Source organism: Phycodurus eques, unplaced genomic scaffold (genome assembly GCF_024500275.1).
Source record: "Phycodurus eques isolate BA_2022a unplaced genomic scaffold, UOR_Pequ_1.1 contig_90, whole genome shotgun sequence".
In the NCBI taxonomy this organism is placed as follows: domain Eukaryota; kingdom Metazoa; phylum Chordata; class Actinopteri; order Syngnathiformes; family Syngnathidae; genus Phycodurus; species Phycodurus eques.
In genome coordinates this window covers 49,897-73,589 of record NW_026904087.1, presented here as the reverse complement: position 1 = coordinate 73,589, position 23,693 = coordinate 49,897, and the positions used below count along the sequence as shown (strand labels likewise).

General features: G+C 41.8%; 1 protein-coding gene across 3 annotated transcripts; it reads right to left on the bottom strand.

The window, feature by feature from the left end:
* Window positions 1-434: 434 nt before the first annotated feature.
* Window positions 435-22,178, bottom strand: LOC133398372 (uncharacterized). 3 transcript variants are annotated; one of them, XM_061669955.1, is made up of 4 exons: window positions 21,605-22,178; window positions 10,176-10,529; window positions 2,352-2,381; window positions 435-1,706 (listed from the first exon to the last, which is right to left on the bottom strand). In XM_061669955.1, exons 1-4 carry the CDS (start codon window positions 21,726-21,728, stop codon window positions 1,606-1,608), a joined length of 609 nt encoding a protein of 202 aa, XP_061525939.1. In that variant the 5' UTR covers window positions 21,729-22,178; the 3' UTR covers window positions 435-1,605. The 3 variants fall into 3 exon arrangements, with proteins under 3 accessions (XP_061525939.1, XP_061525940.1, XP_061525938.1); XM_061669956.1 differs by lacking the exon at window positions 2,352-2,381; XM_061669954.1 differs by lacking the exons at window positions 435-1,706; window positions 2,352-2,381 and having other exon boundaries at window positions 9,341-10,529.
* Between the last annotated feature and the right edge of the window lie 1,515 nt (window positions 22,179-23,693).

Genomic DNA, 23,693 nt, shown 5'->3' with positions numbered 1-23,693 from the left:
TGGCAGCCAATCGCAGGGCACATACAAACACACAACCATTCGCACTCACATTCACACCTACGGGCAATTTTTAGAGTCTCCAACTCATGCATGTTTTTGGGATGTGGGAGCAAACCGGAGTGACCGGAGAAAACCCACGCAGGCACGGGGAGAACATGCAAACTCCATACCAGGCGGGGCCTGGGATTTGTTTTCATATATATTTATATTGAGATTACATTTCCTCATTTGTCGAGGTCATTTGTTTGCATTTGTTTTTTATTTCGTTTATGCGGTGACATTGTTTCAGTTCCACATTCCATCTGTTCCAAAGTCTCACTCCATTATTTGATATGCAGATTTCAGTTCTTATTCAACAGGGAAAATGGATTTGACATACAAGACAATTGAGTGACTCACACTGTTTGAATAATTCTATTTTATTAAGGATCCCATTTACACTGTTACACCTATTCACTAAAAGTCAAATGTCTCTTCACAATTGAGTTCTGTCAATCATTTGCTCATTTTAAAACATTGGACAAAAGTATTTTGGCACAAGTGATAATTCTCAACATTTGTCCACAGGAGGCTTTTAGAAGATACAAAGAAAATAAAAAGATTGAAAAAATAAAATATGGTAGACAGAATGCCAGAATGTAGATTTTTGTAAATCAGTACGATCGTAATTTCCTTTGATACTAACCATTTATTTTTTCATTTAAAGCTTCTTCGTCACTGCTGTTCTCAACAGCACACTTGTGTGTCTTAGCCTGATAATTATGAGAGAACCTTTGACCGCAAACTGAGCAGGAAAAAGGTTTCTCACCAGTGTGGGTTCTTGTGTGTATTTTTAAGTCTCCCTTCTTGGAGAATCTTTGACCGCAAACTGAGCAGGCAAAAGGTTTCTCACCAGTGTGGGTTCTTGTGTGTATTTTTAAGTTACCCTTCTTGGAGAATCTTTGACTGCAAACTGAGCAGGCAAAAGGTTTCTCACCAGTGTGGATTCTTGTGTGTATTTTTAAGTCTCCCTTCTTGGTGAATCGTTTACCACAAACTGAGCAGGCAAACGGTTTCTCACCAGTGTGGATTCTTGTGTGTTTGCTCAAGTTTCCGTTAACAGAAAATCTTTGACCACAAACCAAGCAGGCAAAGGGTTTCTCACCAGTGTGGGTTCTTGTGTGTGTTTTTAAATTTCCCTTTACAGAGAATCTTTGACCACAAACTGAGCAGGCAAAATCTTTCTCTCCTGTGTGTATTTTCATGTGTTGTTTCAAATTGCTCTGAAAAGCAAATATTTTCCCACACGGAGAACATTTCCATCGATTATTTTCAGTGTGACACATCATATCACCTTCACACTGTCCATCATCATCATCAGTATGAGGGGCGTGTGATGTGTCATCACGATCTGACAGTGGAGCTAAGAGGCCCTCTGCTTGTGATCCTCCACAGTAGTCTCCATCACCTTCTGTTGTCATGTGCTGACTTGAGCTGCTGGTTGGAGGCTCCGCCCCTCTGTTCTCCTCACTTTGACCTTGATCTTCACTCTTCAAAGGGACACCAGTCGATGGAAACTTGGTGATGTCCTCCTCCACTTCATGTTTGATGTGAGTGTGCTCTTCCTCATCGTCTTTTTTCAATGGGAGTAGGCTCCAATTTCTCCTCCTCTTTAATGTGAGGGGGCACTAGCTCCTGCCGCGCAGGATGACGATCTTCACTGATGTCTGCAAGACACAAGAAGACAAATACACATGGTTTGGTCACGTCAATTCTCATGCTTGACTTAAATGTTGCGTAATCTGTCTTAGGTTCATATTTAAGGTTATTAGGAGAGTCGGTTGAGACTAGAGAGAGGCTACAGGGAGAAGAGATAGCAAGGGTGGAGGACTTTAAATACTTGGGGTCAACAGTCCAGAGAAATGGTGTGTGGTCAGGAAGTGAAGAAACAGGTCCAAGCAGGTTGGAACGGGTGGAGGAAGGTGTCAGGTGTGTTATGTTGAGGCCAGCCATGAGGTAAGAATTAGAGACAGTGGCACTGAAGAGACAACAGGAAGCAGAGCTGGAGATGGCGGAAATGAAGATGTTGAGGTTCGCTCTCGCAGTGACCAGGTTGGATAAAATCAGAATTGAGCTCATCAGAGGGACAGCCAAGGTTTGAGGTTTTGGAGACAAAGTTAGACAGAGCAGACTTCGATGGTTTGGACACGTCCAGAGGAGAAATAGTGAGTATATTTGTAGAAGGATGACGAGGATGGAGCTGCCAGGCAAGAGAGCGAGAGGAAGACCAAAGAGAAGCTTGATGGATGTCGTGAGGGAAGACATGATGGCAGTTGGTGTTCGAGAGGAGGATGCAGGAGATGGAGGCTTACATGGAAAAGGATGACGCGCTGTGGCGACCACTAAAGGGACAAGCCGAAAGGAAAGGAAGTGAGTCGGTTGAGTTAAGGTTTATTGGAAATAAAAAAAATAGGCAGGTCAACATTAACAATAACATGTAAACAAGTGTAAAATAATAACATGCATGAAACAACAAGTATCAATAATAGTAATACAGTGGACCCCTGCAGTCTCGCGGTTTGGCATTTGCAAATTCATCTATTTATGGAGGTGCCAATCCTTGGTTAAGCATGAAAATAAGTACCTATTGTAAAGTTTGTGACTGTAACAGTATGTTGTAAAAATGTGAGTTTGAAAAAATATTTTCATCTCAAAATACTGTCTACTGTGTGCATTATTTATTGTATTGTAGCATCTCTTAAATTGAGACGAGTTACCCACTCAACTCAGAAGGCCGTTTTTGTGTGTGTGTACGCCGATGTATAATACAGCAATAAATAATCAAAGTACAATCTCATCGTATACTGTACATGATCGCTGCCACTGTTTTTAGCCTGGTAAGAGCTTTTTATTCACGATATACTGTGATTGAATGTCATCCATCCATCCATTTTCGATGACGCTTATCCTCACTTGGGTCACGGACGAGCTGGCGCCTATCCCAGCTGACTCTGGGTGAGAGGCCGGTTACACCTTGAACTGGTTGCTTATACAGTGTTCCCTCGTTTTTCACGGTTAATGGGGACCAGAACCCCCCGCGAAAGGTGAAAAACCGTGAAGTAGGATTTACAACAGTACACGTATTTACTGAAATCCTTAATTATAAAACCTTATACAGTTATTAACATTTACTTTGTCCTGATAATATTAGTGTCCAAACTCAGTGTCTTTTCCCTGCAATCAGCAATCCACAATGCCAATGCAGCTTCCGTTTTCACAATTCTCTTATTACGCGTAGTTACCACACGTTTCTCTTCCTTATTGAAGGTTATTGAAGCAGTTTTGCAAATGTTTGCTTCCTCTTTCTTTGTGTACCGCACTGTAGATTCATTCACGCCATAATGGAGTCCCACAGATGCATAACGTCTGCCCTTTTTGATCAAATCGAAAAGTTGGTCATCATCTTCTTCTTCCTCTTGGGCGCCTTGGAGGCAGCTTTTGCAGGGGCACAGCGCTTCGGCTCATCTCTTTGTTTGGCATGCAGGGAAAACGTTCTCTCGCGCACATCAACATGAAACAACGCAATATGGCTGCTGATATGGCTGTATTTTATTTTTTTATGAATATTTTGGAAAACCCCGCGAAGCACTGAAGGCGCAAACCGTGAAGCACGAAGTGGCGAGGGAACACTGTATATCCTTTTATTTTGCTTTATTTTACTTATTTCAATAAGCTCCTCTTTGAATAGCTTCGATTGACAAAGTACTTACAGTTGAAATTTTCTTTACCGTTTTGTGTTTTTTCGATACGCACTTACGCCTCTTCAGCATTAGAATGGCGGGAAGCAGTAATTCCGACCCAGCGGATGAACAATTTCGGCGTATCCGAGGACACATTTGATGATCTCCGCTCTCAACTGGCTGCAGAAACCTTGGACTGACAACGGCAGGCTGGCCACCCAGCAGTTCGTGTGCAATAACAAATCAAGCAGGGCCAGAAGAACAGCTGAGCATGGATTTGGAAGACTGAAGGGCAGGTGGAGATGCCTGTTGGAACGCAATGACGGCCCCCTGAGCAAAGTGAAGTCTATGGTGTTCCATCATCTGTGTGAACTGAATGGGGATGACTTCCCGATTCAATGGGGAGGCCCCCTCCGAATCTTGCACACAATTTTCTAACCACGTCATGTAAGTTGAATAAAACTGTTCATTTTTGAGAATGCAGCACTGATAACGCAAGTAAAATAATCATATATTAAATACATTCCAGAATGGTCTGGCAGAACCCATTCCTCATCTTATTAACCTTTCAATCCGACCAAAAGAATTCCCACAAATGTCGAAAATGGTAAGGGTCCCACCCATCCACAAATGTGGGGATAGGGACACAGCCAGCAATTACAGGCCATCCATTGCCATCCTTACACTCGTCTCCAAAGTGCTTGAAAAGATTATTGCTGAGCAACTATTTAACCTGCCATGACAATGATTTAAAAAAAAAAACAAGACTAGTTCATTTGTCTTACCCTATCTACCCCCTTGTATTTTATCTTCCTTCTAAAAGAACCTCCTGTGGACAAGTGTGGATAATTAGCACTCATGCTAAAACACTTTAAGCAATGCATCCGGTTGAGTTTTTATTTTAGTTTTTGTGACATAAATCCCATTTGTAATGAATTCTACTCTATTCTCAGCCAACCCCTGCTCTCAGCACAAAGCAAAACAATTGGACCGAACGCTAATTACAAAATCTCTTAACTTGTGACCTATTTCTCATTCCCAGTGCCCCTTCTAAACTAACATCCCTCACCCCTATTTTCCTTAATCTGCCCTCACCACCTCTCTCTCTCTGTCCCCTATTTTCGACACCGCATGAGGACGTGTTCCACAGACCCCTCTCCCTGGCACTCCTCACCTAAACCGGTTTCATGTTTCCCTCTCAACTTTAGTGTTTTGTTTAAACTGCAACGTGATCAACCTTAACGTTGATCACGTTGCCTTCTTTCTCCTCCGCCCACTCTCTCACCTATTAACTTTAATATTCTTTGTAATTGTATACAAATGTCTTCATTTTCATTCTCTATCCCATATTTCCTGCCCCATTTGACTGATTTCACACCATATAAACCTTTTTATCTCCGATTTACTTATACGGACTCTCATTTCTGCTTCCTTTTTCTCCAAATGAAGCCCCCTTTGCCAATTTCGTCTTTCTCTTGAATGAATGTGCTTTCTGTTTCCGCTCATGGAAAGTGTTGGGAAAATGTGTGCAAGGACAGCAGAGTACGAGGAGGAACTTTGAGGACTTTGAGGAAAACCAGCTGCACACTTACTGTCACAGTTCTCATTGCCCTATTAATATCTCTAAACTTCCACACTCAAGACTTTCAACAGTCAATCCGAATCAAAGCACCTTCTCTGTGAAATCAAACTGGCCAACAGAACAACCCAAAGCTAACAGATGTCCAGACACTACATCAGTCATTGTGGATGTTATCAGATCAAAACCTTGATCAGTGATGCCATTAATGTCCCATTAGCAAGTCCAAAAGTATACAGATTAAACTGTTTCAGAGTCAATGTTATTTTAAGTGTTCGAAAAATGACACAAGTCCCCAACACCTGCGTTATGAGTTGGCAGCGAACCTGTTTTAAAAATAATTCACCAGCTTCTTAATTTTTTTTGTGTTCCTTGTCTAAAAAACACTTTCCCCTATGTCCAATTGGGGAGCAACTACAATGGGTAGAAGAATGTCGGCTATGTCTGGGAACTTGGCCAATCAACTGGATTGGGATTTGCCAGTGAAACCGAACTGTTTGAACTGGGAGCTCCAAGGCAAAGGTAAGACTTGCTGATATGATAAGTGCTCTAAATGCATTTAAAGCTCAGATGAATATTATCTCTGTGAATTTACAGAGAAAAAAGGTGCTGAACTTTCCTTCTGTCCTTTGTCAAGTCCAAGTCAATCACATCAAAGATTATTTCAGTTGTTGATTTTCACCTCCCTTCTCAAAAAGATGCAAAAATAAATCAATTGAGTTGTTAAATGTTTTTGAGGGTCACATTCATGGTGAAAAAAGTTTTTAAATTATTTATCTTGGTCTCAATTCTTTTATATCACAACACTTTGGCATTTGAACGGAACACGAGTGTGTAGACTTTTTCTATCCACTGCAGTCTTGTTCCTGTTTTTTTTGCAATCTCTCTGGTGATCCTATTGTACTTTGAACAAATGGAAACAAAATCGTATGAGATTATTTCTTGGAGCTGAATTTGCCTGAATTGAATTTAACTTCTTCATTTTCACTTTCTCTCTCTGCATTGAGACTGCCTCCAATTACGACACGCCTCATTTTACCATTGCACCGCCTCCACCAAAAGATGGCGGTTGCGCTATCTGCGCTATGTCGCGGTTATCATGTTCGCCACACAGGCGAAAGGTCCCCCATTCGAAATTGGGTACAAACAAGGCCTGTTTTTTTTTTTGTTTTTTTTGCCATTAAAAACGGCTTCATCAAAGGGTGAAGCTGACATACCTTTTCCCCAATGGAAAATCAAATCCAAGTCTGCGGGGACAGTGTGAATAGTTGAGTGAAATAGCCCATAACCAAATCCCATTCATTCTCTATGGTAGTGCTAAACCACTGCCGATGCGATACTTTGTCTGGGCCACGACGTCCCGTTGTGGCGCTGCAACTGCAAACTTCGGACAGGAAGAGGAAGTTTGGAAAAAAGCCCCAAAAACATTATCGCTCTCTTACATTGCGATGCCGCTTCTTGCGAGCACTGCTGCAGTCGTTGGAGTTTGGGTTAAAAAAAAAAAACTTTGAAAAAGATTGCAAGCGGTGAGATCACAATCGTTTTTGGTTCCCATCGAGCATGAGCTATTTTCAACACGGAAACTTTGATGCAATCGGCCAATTCCCTACAAGCTGATTTGAATGAAAATATTGCATATTTGCGTTGTACTTGTGTACTTAAATGTTCATATCTTTTATGTCTTTTGATGCAATTTGTTTTATGTCTATTTATAGTTGTATGCTTTTGCTTATTTTGGCATTTATGTGGCGATTTTGTTCAGATGAGCGTTAAACATGTGAATGAATGGGGAAGCTGGCTTGAACCCGTGTGCTTAAATGCGCATATCCTTTACAAAACAAATGTGTTTTACTTCAACTTATAATAGTATGCTTTGAATTTCATGTGTGTTTTAGGGAGGAAGTTTTAAAAAAGCTACCGTCTCTTCATTTGAATGAGTGGGAGCGGTTAACAGTTGAACGCGTAGCAGTTGAATGGAACAATTTGTCAAAGGAAATTCAAACAAGTGATTCTTCGACCAAGTTAAAGTAGACAAAACGTCACTTAATTTACACAATATTAGCCATGTCTTTATTTCTATGATCCAATTTTACCTCAGGCTTTATTGTGTTTTTATCCTCGGTGATGACGTTTGACCGTATGTTAGAAAGTGTTAATGTGCTCTTTTTTGTGCTATAAACCAAATAAAATAAAATCAGAGCGGGCAGTGAAGAGGAATCAAGACAGAGAGGCTTTAAGACTAAAAGTGAACACATTATTATTCTCCAAAAATTGTTCAGGCGCTTGTACAAATTGTACATCGCTGCGTTTAACCATCAGTGTCATGTCACATTGCTGTTACAAGTATAAATCGTCTTGTGTTTTTCTTGTGTTTCTTGTGTTTTGTCCACTCCATCTCCTCAGACAAGGCATTCAACCCTGTTCCTTTACCTGCACCTGACCATGACACCAAGAGATGGACCTGCTCTCAACACCAGGAGACGTGGAGGAAGACAGAGCTGCAGGATCTGGGGCTGTGGCCGGGATGTCGCCCGGCGCGCAGAGCGGGCAATGCCGCCGCTCGACAAGCAGCTCTTGTGGCACTCTCTGACTGAGGGCAGCCGGACGGCCAGCGTTCCAGCGGTGAAGATGGAGCCGGCCGTTACGTGCTGAAACAACTTTCACACGGCCTTTCCGGGGGTAAGCGAGCAAGTACGTTTATTGCCCAACCAACGTTGACACTCTGTGTATAAGGGCATGGACAAGGCGATGACCTGGTTCCAATTTCAGGCCATCCCCCTTCTATGACATGGCAGCAGCGATGGATGGACAGTCGTAAATGACCGTGTGCTTGTGTACAATTTGTTTATGTACATTGTGTGTGTGTGTGATTCTGTAAATTCTGCATGGGTGTAATGTTTTTTTTTTTTTTTTTACTGTATGTTCATTGGAGTATCTTTTGTTATGTTGATTATTATTAAAGTGGCACTAAGCAGGTATCCGTGTTTTGTTTCTAAATACAGTATGTTTGAAGATAAGTGCTGAAAACATAAGCAAAGATTTATAACAATATACAGCTGAATTTTTGAGATATAGCTTATGCATTTTTTTCACCATTTGAATTTTCTAATTTTGTGGACGGGGCTAAAACAGGCTGGAAAATTTCTAGCGCGAGTTTCCACCCCCACTATATAATGACAAAGTGACTTTGTTTTGTTTGGTTATGCTGTTCAGTTGTGAGTTAGCTGTGCTTAGTTAGCTTCAATAACAAGGCCCATTTACCACTCCAGCGTCCAGTTAGCAAGCTAACGATGGCTACACCCTGATGATGTGTCTTTGCTGGATGCCTCAATTTTACAGAAGAGCTCGGTGATGTTATTTAAGCTCCCAAATAATTAGGAAATGAAAAAACGATGCATTGACTTTTGGAAGACATGCAGATGGCAACATCAACACCACCAACCGACTCTGCAGTGCTAATTGTACGACGGATACTTTTGTAAACTTTCACCAGAGACAACATGGCTTCATGGGTAACTTGATACTAGTGAATGGGGCAGTGCCAACTGTCTAACTACCCGGGCTTCCTCCTACCGTTCCGCTGCCGTATTCGGCTGTGAGATTATGTCACCGACATCGAGGGTAAGTTGACTCGTGTGCTTATTTTTATGATTATAGTCCACAATAAGCGTTCCTTTTTTGAAGTTGAGCCTCCGAACGTGATTTTTAGATCATTGAAGCTATCACACCCTCAGTATGTTTGATTCCTATTGGCGCATACATTCAACACGCCCACAGCGTCTGAGAGCTGAGAGGTGGCGCTTATTATTCAAGTTCTGAAACCTGATTTTATAAACTTAGCGATTTGTTTAATTTCTTTAAAATTTGGCAGCCTTGTTAACATTAGCGAGTAATGTTAACAAGCCTGCCAAAAATGTGGTGTGTCGAATTTACATGCCATTTTTTTGGGCCCGCTTAGTGCCACTTTCAAGGCATTTCTATTCTTTTCACTGAGCAGAATGGATTAGAGATACAAATAAAGTGAGTTTCTCTCACTGTTTGAAGAAGCATATTTTATTATGGGTCACATATACTGTACACTTTACAGTTTTACACAAAACGTCAATGCTTCTTTTACAGTCTAGTTCAATCAATCATTAATTTATTTTATATGGACATCACTAAATTATTGGACAACAAGGCATGCAGTACTTTGTGTATTTTGGCACCAGTGCTAATTCTAAACATTTGTCCACAGGAGACTTTTAGAAACGACAAAGCCAACATGAAGATAAACGTGGTAGATAAAATACACGAATATAGACTTTGTAAATCCGTCTAACAGTCATTAATTTTGATATTAAAAATTTACATTTTCAATTAAAGCTTCTTGATCCCTCTGATTCTCACTAGCACACTTGTGTTTCTTTGCCAAATACTTAGTAGAGAATCCTTGACTACAAACTGAGCAGGAAAAAGCTTTCTCACCGGTGTGTGTTCTTGTGTGTTTTATTAAGTTTTCCTGAAGAGAGAACCTTTGACCGCAAACTGAGCAGGAAAAGGGTTTCTCACCAGTGTGTGCTCGTGTGTTTCTTTATGTTTCCCTTCTGAGTGAATCTTTGACCGCAATCTGAGCAGGCAAAAGGTTTCTCACCAGTGTGTGTTCTTGTGTGTTTTGTCAAGTGTTCCTTATCAGAGAATCTTTGACTACAAACTGAGCAGGAAAAGGGTTTTCCTCCAGTGTGTATTATCATGTTTTTTCAAACCTTTCTGATCAGCTAAGGTTTTCCCACACGGAGAACATTTCCATCGTTTGTTTTCAGTCTGACATGAGTTATCACATTCAGACTTTTTATCATCATCATCAGTGTAAGGATAGTGTGATGTTGTGTCGTCACCATCTAATCGTGGAGCTAAGAGGCCATCTGGTTTTGATCCTCCACAGTCGTCTCCATCATCTTCTCTTGTCGTGTCTTGACTTGAGCTGCAGCTTGGAGGCTCCACCCCTCTGCTCTCCTCACTTTGACCTTCATCCTCACTCTTCAAAGGGACACCAGTCGATGGAAACTTGGTGATATCGTCCTCATCTTCCCGTTTGATGTGTGGGCGTTCTGGCTTCTCCTCTTCTTTAATGGAAATGGGCTCAAATTCCTCTTCCTGTTTGATGTGGGGGACCTCTTCAACCTCCACTTCCTCTTTAATGTGAGGGGGCTGTGGCTCCCAGCACCCAGGACAAAGATCTTCACCGATGTCTGAAAGACAAGAAGACAAACACACGTTTTGGTAAAATTAAGTCTCATGTTGTGATTTTAACGTTGTGTATTATGGTTTATGCCCTGCGATTGGCTGGCAACCAGTTCAGGGTGTAGCCGCCTCCTGCCCGATGATAGCTGGGATAGGCTCCAGCACGCCCGCGACCTTAGTGAGGAGAAGCGGTTCAGAAAATGGATGGATGGATATTATGGTTTATATTTACAGTATATTGAAGGTTATTGGGAGAGGCACGAGTTTGATCGATTGGAATAAAATTGGGCAAGTCAACAACAAAATGTGAAAAAGTTGAAAATGATAAAGACAGACACAAAGACAATAAAATCAAGTATGAATAATGGTAATACAGTGGACCCCCCTGCATACTCCTGGTTTGGCATTTGCTAATTTTTCTGTTTCCGTTTTTTTAGGTAACAGTGGCCTTTTGTCAACAATTTCGGCAGCTGTAGCCCAGAGGTCAAGCTTGACAGAGCTTGAGAGGAGGCGGCAACCACCCCCAACATTCCCTGCACCCATGGCTGTGGTGTCCTTGAGCAAGACACCAATACTCCGACCTCAAGTTGTCCCCTGCTCCAGTGTGTGCCACTAACAGGTGTGCGTTTGCTCTGTCTACTGCTACTGTGATAAAAATTGTGATGATGAATGAAGATGATTTTGATTCTGATAATGGATTTTGTTGGAAACTCATCCTTAATTACTCACAGAAAGACGTGCCTAGTTCCAATTGTTATGTGGCAAAAAATGCAAAATGTTTTTTTATTATAGTTTCCTGTCAAAATACTGTAGACAGTATGCATGATCAGAATCAGAAACAGAATCAGAATCATCTTTATTTGCCAAGTATGTCCAAAACACACAAGGAATTTGTCTCCGGTAGTTGGAGCCGCTCTAGTACAACAGACAGTCAATTTACAGAACACTTTGGGGACATAAAGACATTGACAAAAAATATTTATTCTATTATTCTAGAATAAATATATTCATTCTATTGTAGCGTCTATTGTAGACTAGTTCTCGGCAAAATTATAGTAAATGAAAACGAACGAAATACGTTAAAACTAAAATTAAAAAAACATTTTCGTAAACAAAATAAAACATGTTTTTTTTAAAAGCTACCTAAAATGACATTTTATGTTTGCAAAACTAACTAAAAGGGGGTATAATTATAGCGAAAATGTCCTTTGTTTTTTTCGTCTTTGTCAATTTCATACATGAGCTCAGTCAACTTTGGACTCACTGGCTGCACCTTTAACTAAAACAAATATAAAACCTACACCACCGTGTATAAATGACAAAATAATTTTTAAAAAATTAAATTGCAGGTGTGCAGAATGGTGGAGGAAAAAATAAGTTAACAGGTCACCATGAAATACTCATTAAACAACTCAAAACTTACAATAATGCAGCAGAACAGGCAAGAATTTCACGTTTCAAAACTCATCACAGACAACAAAAACATCCCAAGGTTCCTTTTCTCCACCACCAACCTTTTAACCAATACTAGATTATAAAAGCTCCCATGACAACATCTGGGGCCACCTGCAAGTAATTTGAATGCCAATTCAGAAGCAAAACCGATGGTATCTAATCCAGTCTTTTATCTCAGAATGTGATTTTTAATGCCTTGCTCAGACTGCAGGATTTGAGCCCTGATATTTGACCGATTGGCTATCGCCGTCCACTTCCCAGATCGGGCCCAACATATTTTGTCGGGAACGACAAAACCTCTTGTTGTGTGATAATCCATGACCAACAATTTGGCCCTACAACGCAAAATGAAAAGTCTAGCATGTTTGAATTTTGGGATATCTTCCGTGGAGTGTAACATATCAACAACAACTCTCCGACAGCGCACCTTGACCTTGACCAATAGGATTGCAGACTGTGACTGGTGCTTCACCTCCCGTGCTTGCTGTTGTCAACATACTGTCCTTGGTCACCTTTGTCAACATTTATTCACGCGCACATACCAGTTTACTGAAGAGAGCTTGAGAGCATGGCTTGACGGAACACCGGCATATTTACGTACAACCGTTAGTGCTAGCGCTAGCTTGCTAGGGTCCATAACATTTTGTTGCCTGCTTGCGAGCCGTATCGTATTAAAAGCACGTGAACATACTGTACCTCAAACAATCCTTGAATGAACTTCCTCTCCTGAGCACCAGTGACAACCACCACGTTTTTCCTCATTTTGCTCTTCCCTCCCCATACAATACATTGGTGCGATCCATTGGGGACTGTCTTTGCCATGGCAACGTGTATACAGTCGCATTGACCGGTGACACGTTTTGCGGTTCACCCTCTCTGACAGTGTTTGATTTGACAAGATATAGCCCTGTGATTGTAAAAGACGGGATACGGTGGAATCGGAATACATGTCGTGTCATGTTGCAAGATTTTATGGCAGTAGTCTGACATTGGTCTTGACCAAATTGTCTTGTCGTCTGATCCAGGCATAACTCAACTTTATCGTCACTTTTATCTGAGTAAACACTGGAGAGTTTTGACCCGGTTGATGCAAGGACACTTGATTGAACTTTTTCCCCAAGTAAAACCCGCAACCTGCTTTTTAGATCCAATTCCCACATCACTCTCCAAAACATTTTATGGCTTCTTTGAGGAACATATTTTAAATGTAAATTACTCTCTTCAGACAGGTGTCTTCCCCACTGCTTACAAAATGGCAGTGGTGAAGCTCCTTCTGAAGAAAGGTAATTTAGACCCCAACATTTTAAATAATTACCGATCTGTAGCCAACCTACGGTTTCAAAGTAAAATCTGAGAAAAAATAAATAAAAAAAACACAACCGTGAGTCCGGGGGATGTTGGCGGATGGTCCAGTCGGGGTCTTGAACCTAGGCCCCCCACGGTGGTAGGCGATGATCTGCCCTGGTCAGCCTCTCTGGTACAGTTTTTAATTGGTATATTTTACGTCATGGATGGCAGTGAATTTCCTACAGCCCAACTAGGACAAAACTGAGGTTTTAGTTATCGGTCCTAAAGGCAGGAGATAATAACTTTTACCAAATCTACAAGATTTTAAACAATCACAGTGTGTAAAGAACCCGGGTGTTATTTTTTACTCTTAGCTTGATTTTATTCCACACACAAAAAAATTTGACCAAAGTTTTTAGCATGTTAAAAATATAGCCAGAGTCAACCCGTTTCTCTCAGGCTAATACAGAGATAGTGCTGATGGATGCTTTTATCTCCTGTCGTTTAGAATATTGCAATGCCCTGCTCTCTGGTCTTGAAAAAAAGATCTCTTAAAAAAATAATAAATAAAACTAGCAGGTGCAATTCCTCGAGAAATTGTGTGTGAATGCTGCAATGCTGATTGAAATCATGCGCTTGCATGAACGGTGGGAATTGGTTGAGAAATAAGGAAACTGTAGCTAAAAATGTAGAATTTGTCTTATTGTGGCTAAAATGTGGGTATTTAGTGTTGCACAGTGCAGTGTGTGGGTAATGTGGGAATGTGGAAAACATAGTAAGTGGAATGGTTTGAATTGGTGAAGAAATGTGGAAGCAGGGGGGAATAGGGTAGAAGAAGGAATGGTGCAAATCCATTGAGAAATGAGGAAGTTATAGCAAAATTCCGGGCTTTTATTTTGAAATTTAGTGAAATTTGGGGAATTGGAATGGTTGGTTTGAATGAGCTGAACACGTAGAAGTTGGAACCGTGCGAATCGGTTGAGAAATAAGTAATAAACTGTAGCTAAAAATGTAGAATTTGTCTTATTGTGGCTAAAATGCAGGTATTTCAGTGATGCACAGAGTAGAATGTGGGTAATGTGGGTAATGTGGAAACCATTCTGGAGTTGGAATTGTGTGACTGGACCAAGATATGTGGAAGCAGGAGGAAACAAGGTAGAATTGAGTGGAATGCGGGAAAATGTGGGTATTTTAAACATTAATAGGTGAAACGTGTTTTGAAGTTTTGAATGACTGAATGTTTGCAACGTGAAATGGGAATTGTGTGAAAACATTTTGTTGAATGTCTCAATAGAAATGAACGGGAAATGTTTGGGTGGGAAATGTGGGTAATATTTCAGCATTCACACAATAAAGGTAAAAATAAAGGTAGAATAACATAACATATTATATAGCATATTTTCTTGTAGTCTTTTTAAGTTTAGGTTGGGGGGAATCTCTGCACAATGTGGGGTGTTTATCCCGGTCTCCCCGGGTCTTTGCGGCGACATCCCCTGTGGCTGCGGGCTGCGGCACCTCTCGGTGTATGGCGTAAGATATTTTTCAAAAAGGTGTGTGCCGGATTTTAACAATTCCTATTCATATAATGTTGCTGTATACATGACCTAAAAATGATTGGATCTCAAACTTTTTTATGAGAGTATGACTTTGGGTTAGAACGTTTTTTTCACGTGAGTATGTAAATCAACATTTTGGGAGTTAGAACTTTATGGGAGTATGAATCAAAAAGTTTTGGATTGCAACATTTTTGCCAGTGTGACTCTAAAAGTCTTGTGAACACAACTATAATTTCTACGACTACGAATCTTCGTTGTGGACACCGATCCACTTCTGTGGGTGCGAATCAAAAACTGTTTAAATTACGTCACAGGCAGATCACGGAGGTCAACAGGGGAAGTAATCAAATGCACATGCACAAAAGACCAAGATGTTTGCAATCAACAGTGGCTGTGTGGGAGCTCCCATCTCATATGAAGCATCACAGGTATAGTCAGTAACGTGTATATGCAATATTTATTTCTTAAAATTTGTACATTTTAAATTATATATACCCTTTGGACGACTTACACACTTCAATTAGGCTTCCAAGCTAACAAAATATGCCTCAGTGCTCATCGGTCCACTCCACTCGGTGATATGTACATTTGTTTAGAACGAAGTTCGTGGGAATCCGTGGAGCGGAGTATTATCATATATTATCGTATTATCATATAGGCGTGCATGCTTGCGTAATCTTCTCTGTCATAAACAAGATGCTACGGCCAGGAACCGGGTGTGTTTGAGTCGCGGTGCCGCAGAGATGAGAGCTGGGAGTTGGAGTGGGACACCAGGCCTGATCCTTTTTTTTTTAAAGGTAGCTTTTCATCCAAGAGACGCTAAGTGGAAGGCAAACAGTACCGTATACACATTTTTATTTTCTGGTTAAATGTTTTCTGTTGTCACGTCACTGTGCCTTTGTGTTTCGGTACTTTATGATATTTCTGAATCATTAGCCTCATAGCTTGATTGCCCAAGACATATTTTGGCTAATTTGTGATATCGACCTTCTACTCTCCTAACACTGTGCATTAGCGAGCTAAAACCTTAAAATACGACTCGGGCAGTTATTCTATGAGGCTAACATTCAAAACATAAATAATGATTCTTCACCCCCCTCAGAACATGGAGCTATTTGGAACTGATTGGGAGAAGTATGATGCTGTGCATAAAGATCCATATGGCGTTCAAGTCCAAGTTCAAGAAACTGAGTGCACTTATGGAAACTGTACAGTCCATATTCAATCCGTTGGCAGTTGACATCACGAGAATCATTGGGCAGAGACATTTTATGATTGAAACTCTTAGGGCAACACAAAACAAATGCCTGCGAGAGATGTTCAAAGACCTTCCAAAATATTCAACAGTATAAAAGTAAAAGCATTTCTAGTCTATCCATCCATCCATCCATTTTCTGAGCCGCTTATCCTCACTAGGGTCGCGGGAGTGCTTGAGCCTATCCCAGCTAACTTCGGGCAGGAGGCGGGGTACACCCTGAAATGGTTGCCAGCCAATCGCAGGGCACACATAAACATACAAACCAGTCGCACTCACATTCACACCTTCGGGCAATTTAGAGTCCTCAATCAACCTACCCCGCATGTTTTGGGAATGTGGGAGGAAAGCGGAGTGCCCGGAGAAAACCCACGCAGGCACGGGGAGAACATGCAAACCCCACACAGGCGGGGCCGGGGATTGAACCCCGGTCCTCAGAACTGTGAGGCAGACTCTCTAACCAGTCAGGCACCGTGCCTCTTGCTCTGACATCTGTTTACTTGAATGTGAGACAGGAGTCCCAAGCATTTTTATTGAAAATTTATTCAAACTTTTCCATGAAATTTCCATGAAAGTTACAGGTATCTCGTTTGATTTGCGTCCTGCATCTATGACGCACAAAAAATTAGCAGGGACGCATGAAGCATATTCATTCTGCGTCCATAGACTCATAGTTTAAGACCCGCCCTTTGTATGTCTGTGGCTGTGTGTCGATGAAGAGCTTCCACACACAGCGAATCAAAAGTATGAATCCTTGGTGCTAGCCGATAAGAGGCAGAGTGGGACGGGTTATCGTTCCATATAATGGACATGGGAGTTTTTTTCTGGACTCGATAAATTGTCATTGTTGCGGTAACATCCGCTGCGCCGCTCATGATGCAGCAAGCAGAATGGTCTTTGCTCCAAAGATGCAAACAAGTGGGACAAAGTGGGGAAAGTTAACCGTTTATTCCATTTCAGCTAGCAAGCTAAGGGCTGGAGCTAAAAAGCTCACTCGACTGCGGCACTGTCATCAAAACGTCAGCGCTCGGAGTTGTATGTCTGTGTTTCCCCACATAACACACACACACACATATGGGACAGTTAACCGTTTCTAAACTATAAGTTTAACGAATATGCGGCACACATCAATAGTCAGGTGGTAGTCGTAGGAGTAGACCAGCTAACCCATTTTCAGCATAATTTGATTGACAGGTGAAGGTCTCACATTTACAGGCCAGCAGGTCGAGGCCAGGCCTTATTTGATCAGATATGCAAACACCAAAGGCATGAAAAAGGTGGTGAAGAAAAAAAAATACATTGTAGGGAGTCTGGGGAGATTCCCAAGGACCCCTCGCAAATAACTTTTTTTTTTTTTACCATAAATTAAGCAATCTGGAAGACTGCAGCGCACAATAAGGCAAAATAAATTTTCTTAACCCAGAAAAACATTTATTTACACCGCTCAAGTACTGTTATTTCTCGTGTATAATCCGCGCACCCCCCCCCCCCCCAAAAAAAATTTCAAAAGTCAATAGTGCGCATTATACATTGATACAGGGGGAAATGAAAAAGCTTTCACATTTTATAAATGTATGCGCCCACCTAGAGCTTATGAAAAAGATGTAGCCTACACTTTCATTCCAATATGGCAGGGGTACGTATGACTGCATATACTGTATGTACAGTTGTGCTCATAAGTTTACATACCCTGGCAGAATTTGTGAAAGTTTTTTTTTTTTTTTTAGATAAATATGACTGAACAACAACCATCATTCATTTCTTTATGGTTATGTCTTGTTTAATGAGAATGCTTTTCGGAAATGCCGGACGGTTTAATTTGAATCCCATTAAAATTAAATTAAATGTGTTTCGCCTAGCCCTTCGTGTTTTCTTTAAAGAATTGTACCCGTCTTACAAATTCTGCCTGGGTAATCAAACATATGAGCACAATTGTGTGTTTTGTCATTTACTAAATAAAAGTAAGGCCGTGAATTTCAAAATAAGAGCAAGTAAATAAAAAGTATTACATGTTCAAATAAAGTGTTTAACTTCAGAATAATACTTTGAAAAAATACTTCAAGTTTTGATCATATCGGTAGAAGCAAAATCATGCATTGTAAAAATGCATTATACATAGGTATAAGGTTTTTCCAGAATTTTGAGGTCAACTTTGGGGGTGCGCCTTATACATTGGTGCGCATTACACACACAAACATTACGGTACATATAAATATACAAATTTAAGATTCAAATTAAATTTGCCTCATTTCTTTGCTTTTTTTCTTTTGACTTCCAACTCGAGCCAGGCCCATCTCTCGCTGCAACCAATGCCTGCTTTAAGCTGTGCCACATGCATCCTCCTCTTTAAGCATTCTCCTTCTGGACAAGAACTGACTAAAATCATTGGCTGTTTCACTTCATTTGTCACTATTACCAATTTCAAAGGCTAATCCCAAATGCATCCACCAGGAAACTGTTAAGTCCAGTATTTTTCAGTTTTTATTGGCCATTTCTGAATTTTAAGTTAGTTGATTCTGCGTTGTGACATAATACCTACCATTGCTGCGTCACTGAATACCTTTAACATTAACATCCGTAAACTAATTTGATAATCGTACGCGTATTTCCTAATTAATACAAGATGTACTTGCGGATCAGCTCTTGTTGCCGATGTTACGTGTGCTCCGCGGTTCCGCTGGGACCACAACCAGGGCCACGACCCGCAGCACCTCAACCCGAAGCCTATGATGACAGCGCTGTCCCCCCGCCCAGGAAGAACTCATCAGATCTTTTCGATTCACTTAAATGGCCTGCAGTGAGTTCAAAATGGCAAATTTCGCCGAAAGGCGACTGATTTGCATGTTAAATATTAGCCAAAGACAAGTAAACGCAAAATGAAGTTTTAAATGTTTTTTATTAAGGGAGAAAATAAGCCAAACCTACATGGCCCTGTGTGAAAAATAATTGCCCCCATACCCCCGTTAAAAAAATAACGTAACTGTGACTTATCATACATACTCGAGTTCAATTTCTCCAGCCACACCTGTTCTCAATCAATAAATCACTTCAATAGCACCTGCCTGACGAAGTGAAGTAGACCAAAAGATCCTGAAAAGCTAAACATCATGCCGCGATCCAAAGAAATTCAGGAACAACTGAGAAAAAAATGACGGAGATCAATCCGTGTGGAAAAGGTAATAAGGCCATTTCTAAAGCTTTGGGACTCCAGCGAACCACAGAGAGAGCCACTGATCAATCCGAGAGGATTTTGCAGTTCATTAAAAAGAGTTGTTCACCGAATCGTTCAGTTCTTTTTCACAAAATCATTCAATTGCGTCCTCATACATTTAATGATCCAGCCCCGAGGTTCATGTGCACTCAACACATTCACCGAAGTACTACGCGTTGTTGTCATGTATTGTAAACTAAGAAAGGTGGGGAGATTATTAAAAATATATATAAATAATTCATTACTTTAAATTTTTTTTTAAAACTTCAGCTAAAGGATCACCTCTCTCTCCGCAAACGAATCACTCGTGTCTAACGGATCGCGAACTGATAAGTTCCACGAACTAATCACTCTTGAGTTCTTTCGTACACCAGTTCACTGAACGAATCACTCAGTTCACTTCGGTCCCTCCCTTGCTTGCACGGCGGTGCCTGCTCATTGGTCATTCGCCGAAGTGAGTGACAACGCTGGCGAATCACAAATCACATGGCAGTACGTTGAATGAAGTCCCGCCCCCCGCCTGCACGCTGGCTGCTCATTGCTCATTGGCTGAATATTCAGAAGTGAGTGACAGAACGCTTCAGCGATTCCGTTTCCGCTCCCGGCCGACTCGCTTGCCTGGCGGCGGTGGGTGGCGGCCAAGATAAAACAACGAGTCATTTCATAAACCGATTCGGTTCATTTTGTTCACTAAAAAGATTCGCTCTTCTGAACGAAACAACGCTACAGTTCAGGTCAGTGTTCGTGACTCCACCATAAGAAAGAGACTGGGGACAAATGGCCCGCGTGGCAGAGTTCCAAGACAAACACCACTGCTGAGCAAAAACAACATCAAGGCCCAAGTCTCAATTTTGCCAGAAGTCATCTTGTTTATACCCAAGACTTTTGGGAAAATACTTTGTAGTCTGACGAGACAATAGTTGAACTTTTTGGAAGGTGTGTGTCCCATTACAACTGGAGTAAAAGTAACACTGCATTTCCGAAAAAGGACCTCATACCAAAAGCAAAATATGGTGGCGGTAGTGTAACGGTCTGGGGCTGTTTTGCTGCTTCGGGACCTGAAAGACTTGCCGCGATAAAAGGAACCAATAATTCCGCTGTCTCCCAAAAAGTCTTGAATGAAAATGTTTCTGACCTCAAACTGAAACCAACTTGGCTTCTGCAGCAGGGCAATGACCCAAAACATGCCAGCAAGTCCACCTCTGAATGGCGCACCACACACCAGCAAATAGCCGAGTGCATTTTGAAAGCACGACGTCTGCGCAGCTGCTAACGAGTCGTTAGCTGTTGTCACAGACACGCTTCCGACCTCCCGATTGGCTCAAACGTGGAGGGTCTGACGACAAGTCTAGTGCTGCGTATATAAATCCTCAGCCCGCTGGTATTCCAAATTGTAGCTCCACGTTCAGAGCAAATCCTCAATAAAACCACATTTTTTTGACAATTGATATGACAAAACACTAACAATCCAAATAGGACTTTTAACCGACCATCGGAAAGAAAATCATTGCACTCTGACCATAGCTTAATAAAAGTTGTTTAAAAAAGCAATTATTCAAGATTAAACGCAAATGTATGGTACCAAAAAAATGTAACTAAAACTTTACTTAAGCAGTGATAGTTTGGCATACCGCGAGAGGAGCCCACGTACCGCACTTTGAGAATCACTGCCGTGAAGCAGTTCTTCGGTTATGGGGGCAATCGCTTTTTCCACACAGGGCCATGTCGGTTTGGATTTTTTTTTCTCCCTTAATAAAAAAAACTAGATTTTAAAAAAACTGCGTGTTGTGTTTACTTGTGTAGTTTTTGACTAATATTTAAATTTGTTTACTGATGGGAAACATTGATGTGCGACAAACCTGCAAAAAAAAAAAAGAAACAAAAATCAGGACGGAACCAAGCACTTTTCACACCGCTGAAGGTCACGTGCATTCTCCAAATTGTCCTTGGGTGTGAATGTGAGGAAACGAATGGGTGTTTGTCGACATGTGCCCTGCGATTGGCTGGCGACCAGTCCAGGGTGTGCCCCGCCTCTTGCCACAAGTCAGCCGGGTTAGGCTCCAGCACACCCGCGACCCTCATATGGATAAGCGCTGGAGAAAACGAATGGATGGTTTGTGTGCTCGTGAAACCTCAACAAAGGAACCTTTTGAAAGAACCAGTTGGATGGAAATCGTCAACGCTTTCGTGAGGCTTCGTTTGGCCGTCACGATGACATATATAGATATGAGGATTCCGTTCAGATATGAGCGCAGGAATATTTGTGAACACAAGAAGGTAGTTCGGAACTCAACAAGCGAGAGGAGGAAGAGTCCAAACCTGCTGCGTGTAACACAACACGAGGCCGCATGCGAACAGCGTCCACAAGTTGACGTCGTGGCTCGTCCTCCTCTTTCGTTCCAGAAAGTTCCTTCTCGTACTTTGCTGTCGTTCTCGCACACATTTTGCACACGATGATCGCAGGCGATCTCGAATTTGCGATGCGTTGCTGACAAACGCGTCTCCTTTGTTAGCGGCTAGCGAGCTAAGCTAAGCTAACTGGGCCGAGAAGCTTCGACGTGCACCACCGAGACGAGTTTATCCGCACACGGAGATTGGAATGATGTTTTACTTCTTGAAAGTGGTGAAGGACGCACTGTGTCGAGGTTTCAATCCGTTCGCAACTCATTCGGGAAGAATTAATTCGTGGAGCAAATTCATTTGCTCGAACAAAAGTGCACGAAATTCGATCAAGCGGAAGTTGCTGGCAACGACGTAAGCGCATGCGCGAACGCAGGAGGTCGGATTTGATAGTTTGATGCGATCATTTCAAACGAAGTTTATGTATCAAATATACTGGATAAAACCGAGATAAAGAACATGCAGGTGGAATAAAGACGAAACTCGACCAATTCCAGTTGACTGGGAGGCCAGCCTCCACTCGTGAAGAAGTCAAGCCAGCCGCCCCTCATTTTGTTCATACGAGGCATTACGGTAATAAACCGCCAACGACCTTCAAAATAAAAGCCTTCCAATAACAGGGACGTCAACGCTTCGGATTTCAAATCCATCCGTCCGTCCATCCATTTTCTGAGCCGCTTCTCCTCACGCGGGTCGCGGGCGTGCCGGAGCCTATCCCAGCCGTCATCGGGCAGGAGGCGGGGTACACCCTGCACCGGTCGCCAGCCAATCGCAGGGCACATAGGAACACACAACCATTCGCACGGGTAATTTAGAGTCATCAATCAACCTACCATGCATGTTTTTGGGATGTGGGAGGAAACCGGAGTGCCCGGAGAAAAGCCACGCAGGCACGGGGAGAACACGCAAACTCCACACAGGCGGATTTAAAATAATTATATGAAATCAGCGCTCTTAGCCATCTTCAAAATAGCCTACCAATAATAGGGACGTCAATGCTTCATATTTAAAATAATTATATAATTAATTATATGACTATAATTACTATTATAACGCAACCAGCAAGGTTAATTCGAATCTTGAGATGCATTCAAAAGTAGACTTGATATCTGCATAGATGACTGCAAATATATCTTTTTTCAAAAAATTATAAAAAATAAATGAAGTGCACTAATATAGCACTTTATCTTCATCACAGTGCCCAAAGCCTCTCTCACACACACACACACACACACACACAAACCAACGGGCACTGTTGCCATGCAAGGCACTGCCAGGGCCACTGGGAGCAAATTAGGGTTCTGTGTCTTGCCCAAGGACCCTTGGAGATGCAGGCAGTCAGGGATTTGAACCACTTACCCTTCGGTCACTGGATGACCTGCTGTACACACTGAGCCACAGACACCCCAAAATAATCCCATTGGTATCGCAAGACCAGTCCATTGCTGGGGGGACACTACCCCAGGTCTTCGACAAAAGAGGTCCCGCCCAAATCTGAGGTGGCATTTCAAAATAAAACCTCAATTCTGCATATTACACTGTCACGACCACTGATTTTCAAACAAAATATATGAGGTATTGCACATTCCAAAAACATGCATGGTAGGTTGATTGAAGACTGTAAATTGCCCGTAGGTGTGACTGTGTGTGCGAATGGTTGTTTGTGTGCCCTGCGATTGGCTGGCGACCGGTTCAGGGCGTGCCCCGCCTCCTGCCCGATGACAGCCGGGATAGGCTCCGGCACGCCCGCGACCCGCGTGAGGAGAAGCGGCTCAGAAAACGGACGGATGGACCTACCGAACATTAACCTTTTCCAGATCGTGTTTAGTTTGTTAGATCTGTTTAAATAAGTGGTGGTTTCAATTAAGTTACGGTACACAATGTGAATACATCTAAAGAAAAACGTTTCAAGATTTTGCTATAAGCTACACCTGTTAATAGAGCAGACCTGTAATTATTTGTAGTGACAGAGATGCAAACACCAAAGGCATGAAAACGGTGACAAAAC

Bases quoted from the DNA above. Each gene is read 5' to 3' on its own strand.
- LOC133398372 (XM_061669954.1), bottom strand. From the start codon at position 21,728: ATGTGTGCGAGAACGACAGCAAAGTACGAGAAGGAACTTTCTGGAACG. The intron at 10,530-21,604 runs GTTTGGACTCTT...CTTGTCTTTCAG, and splicing joins TGTTGTGTTACACGCAGCAG to ACATCGGTGAAGATCTTTGT.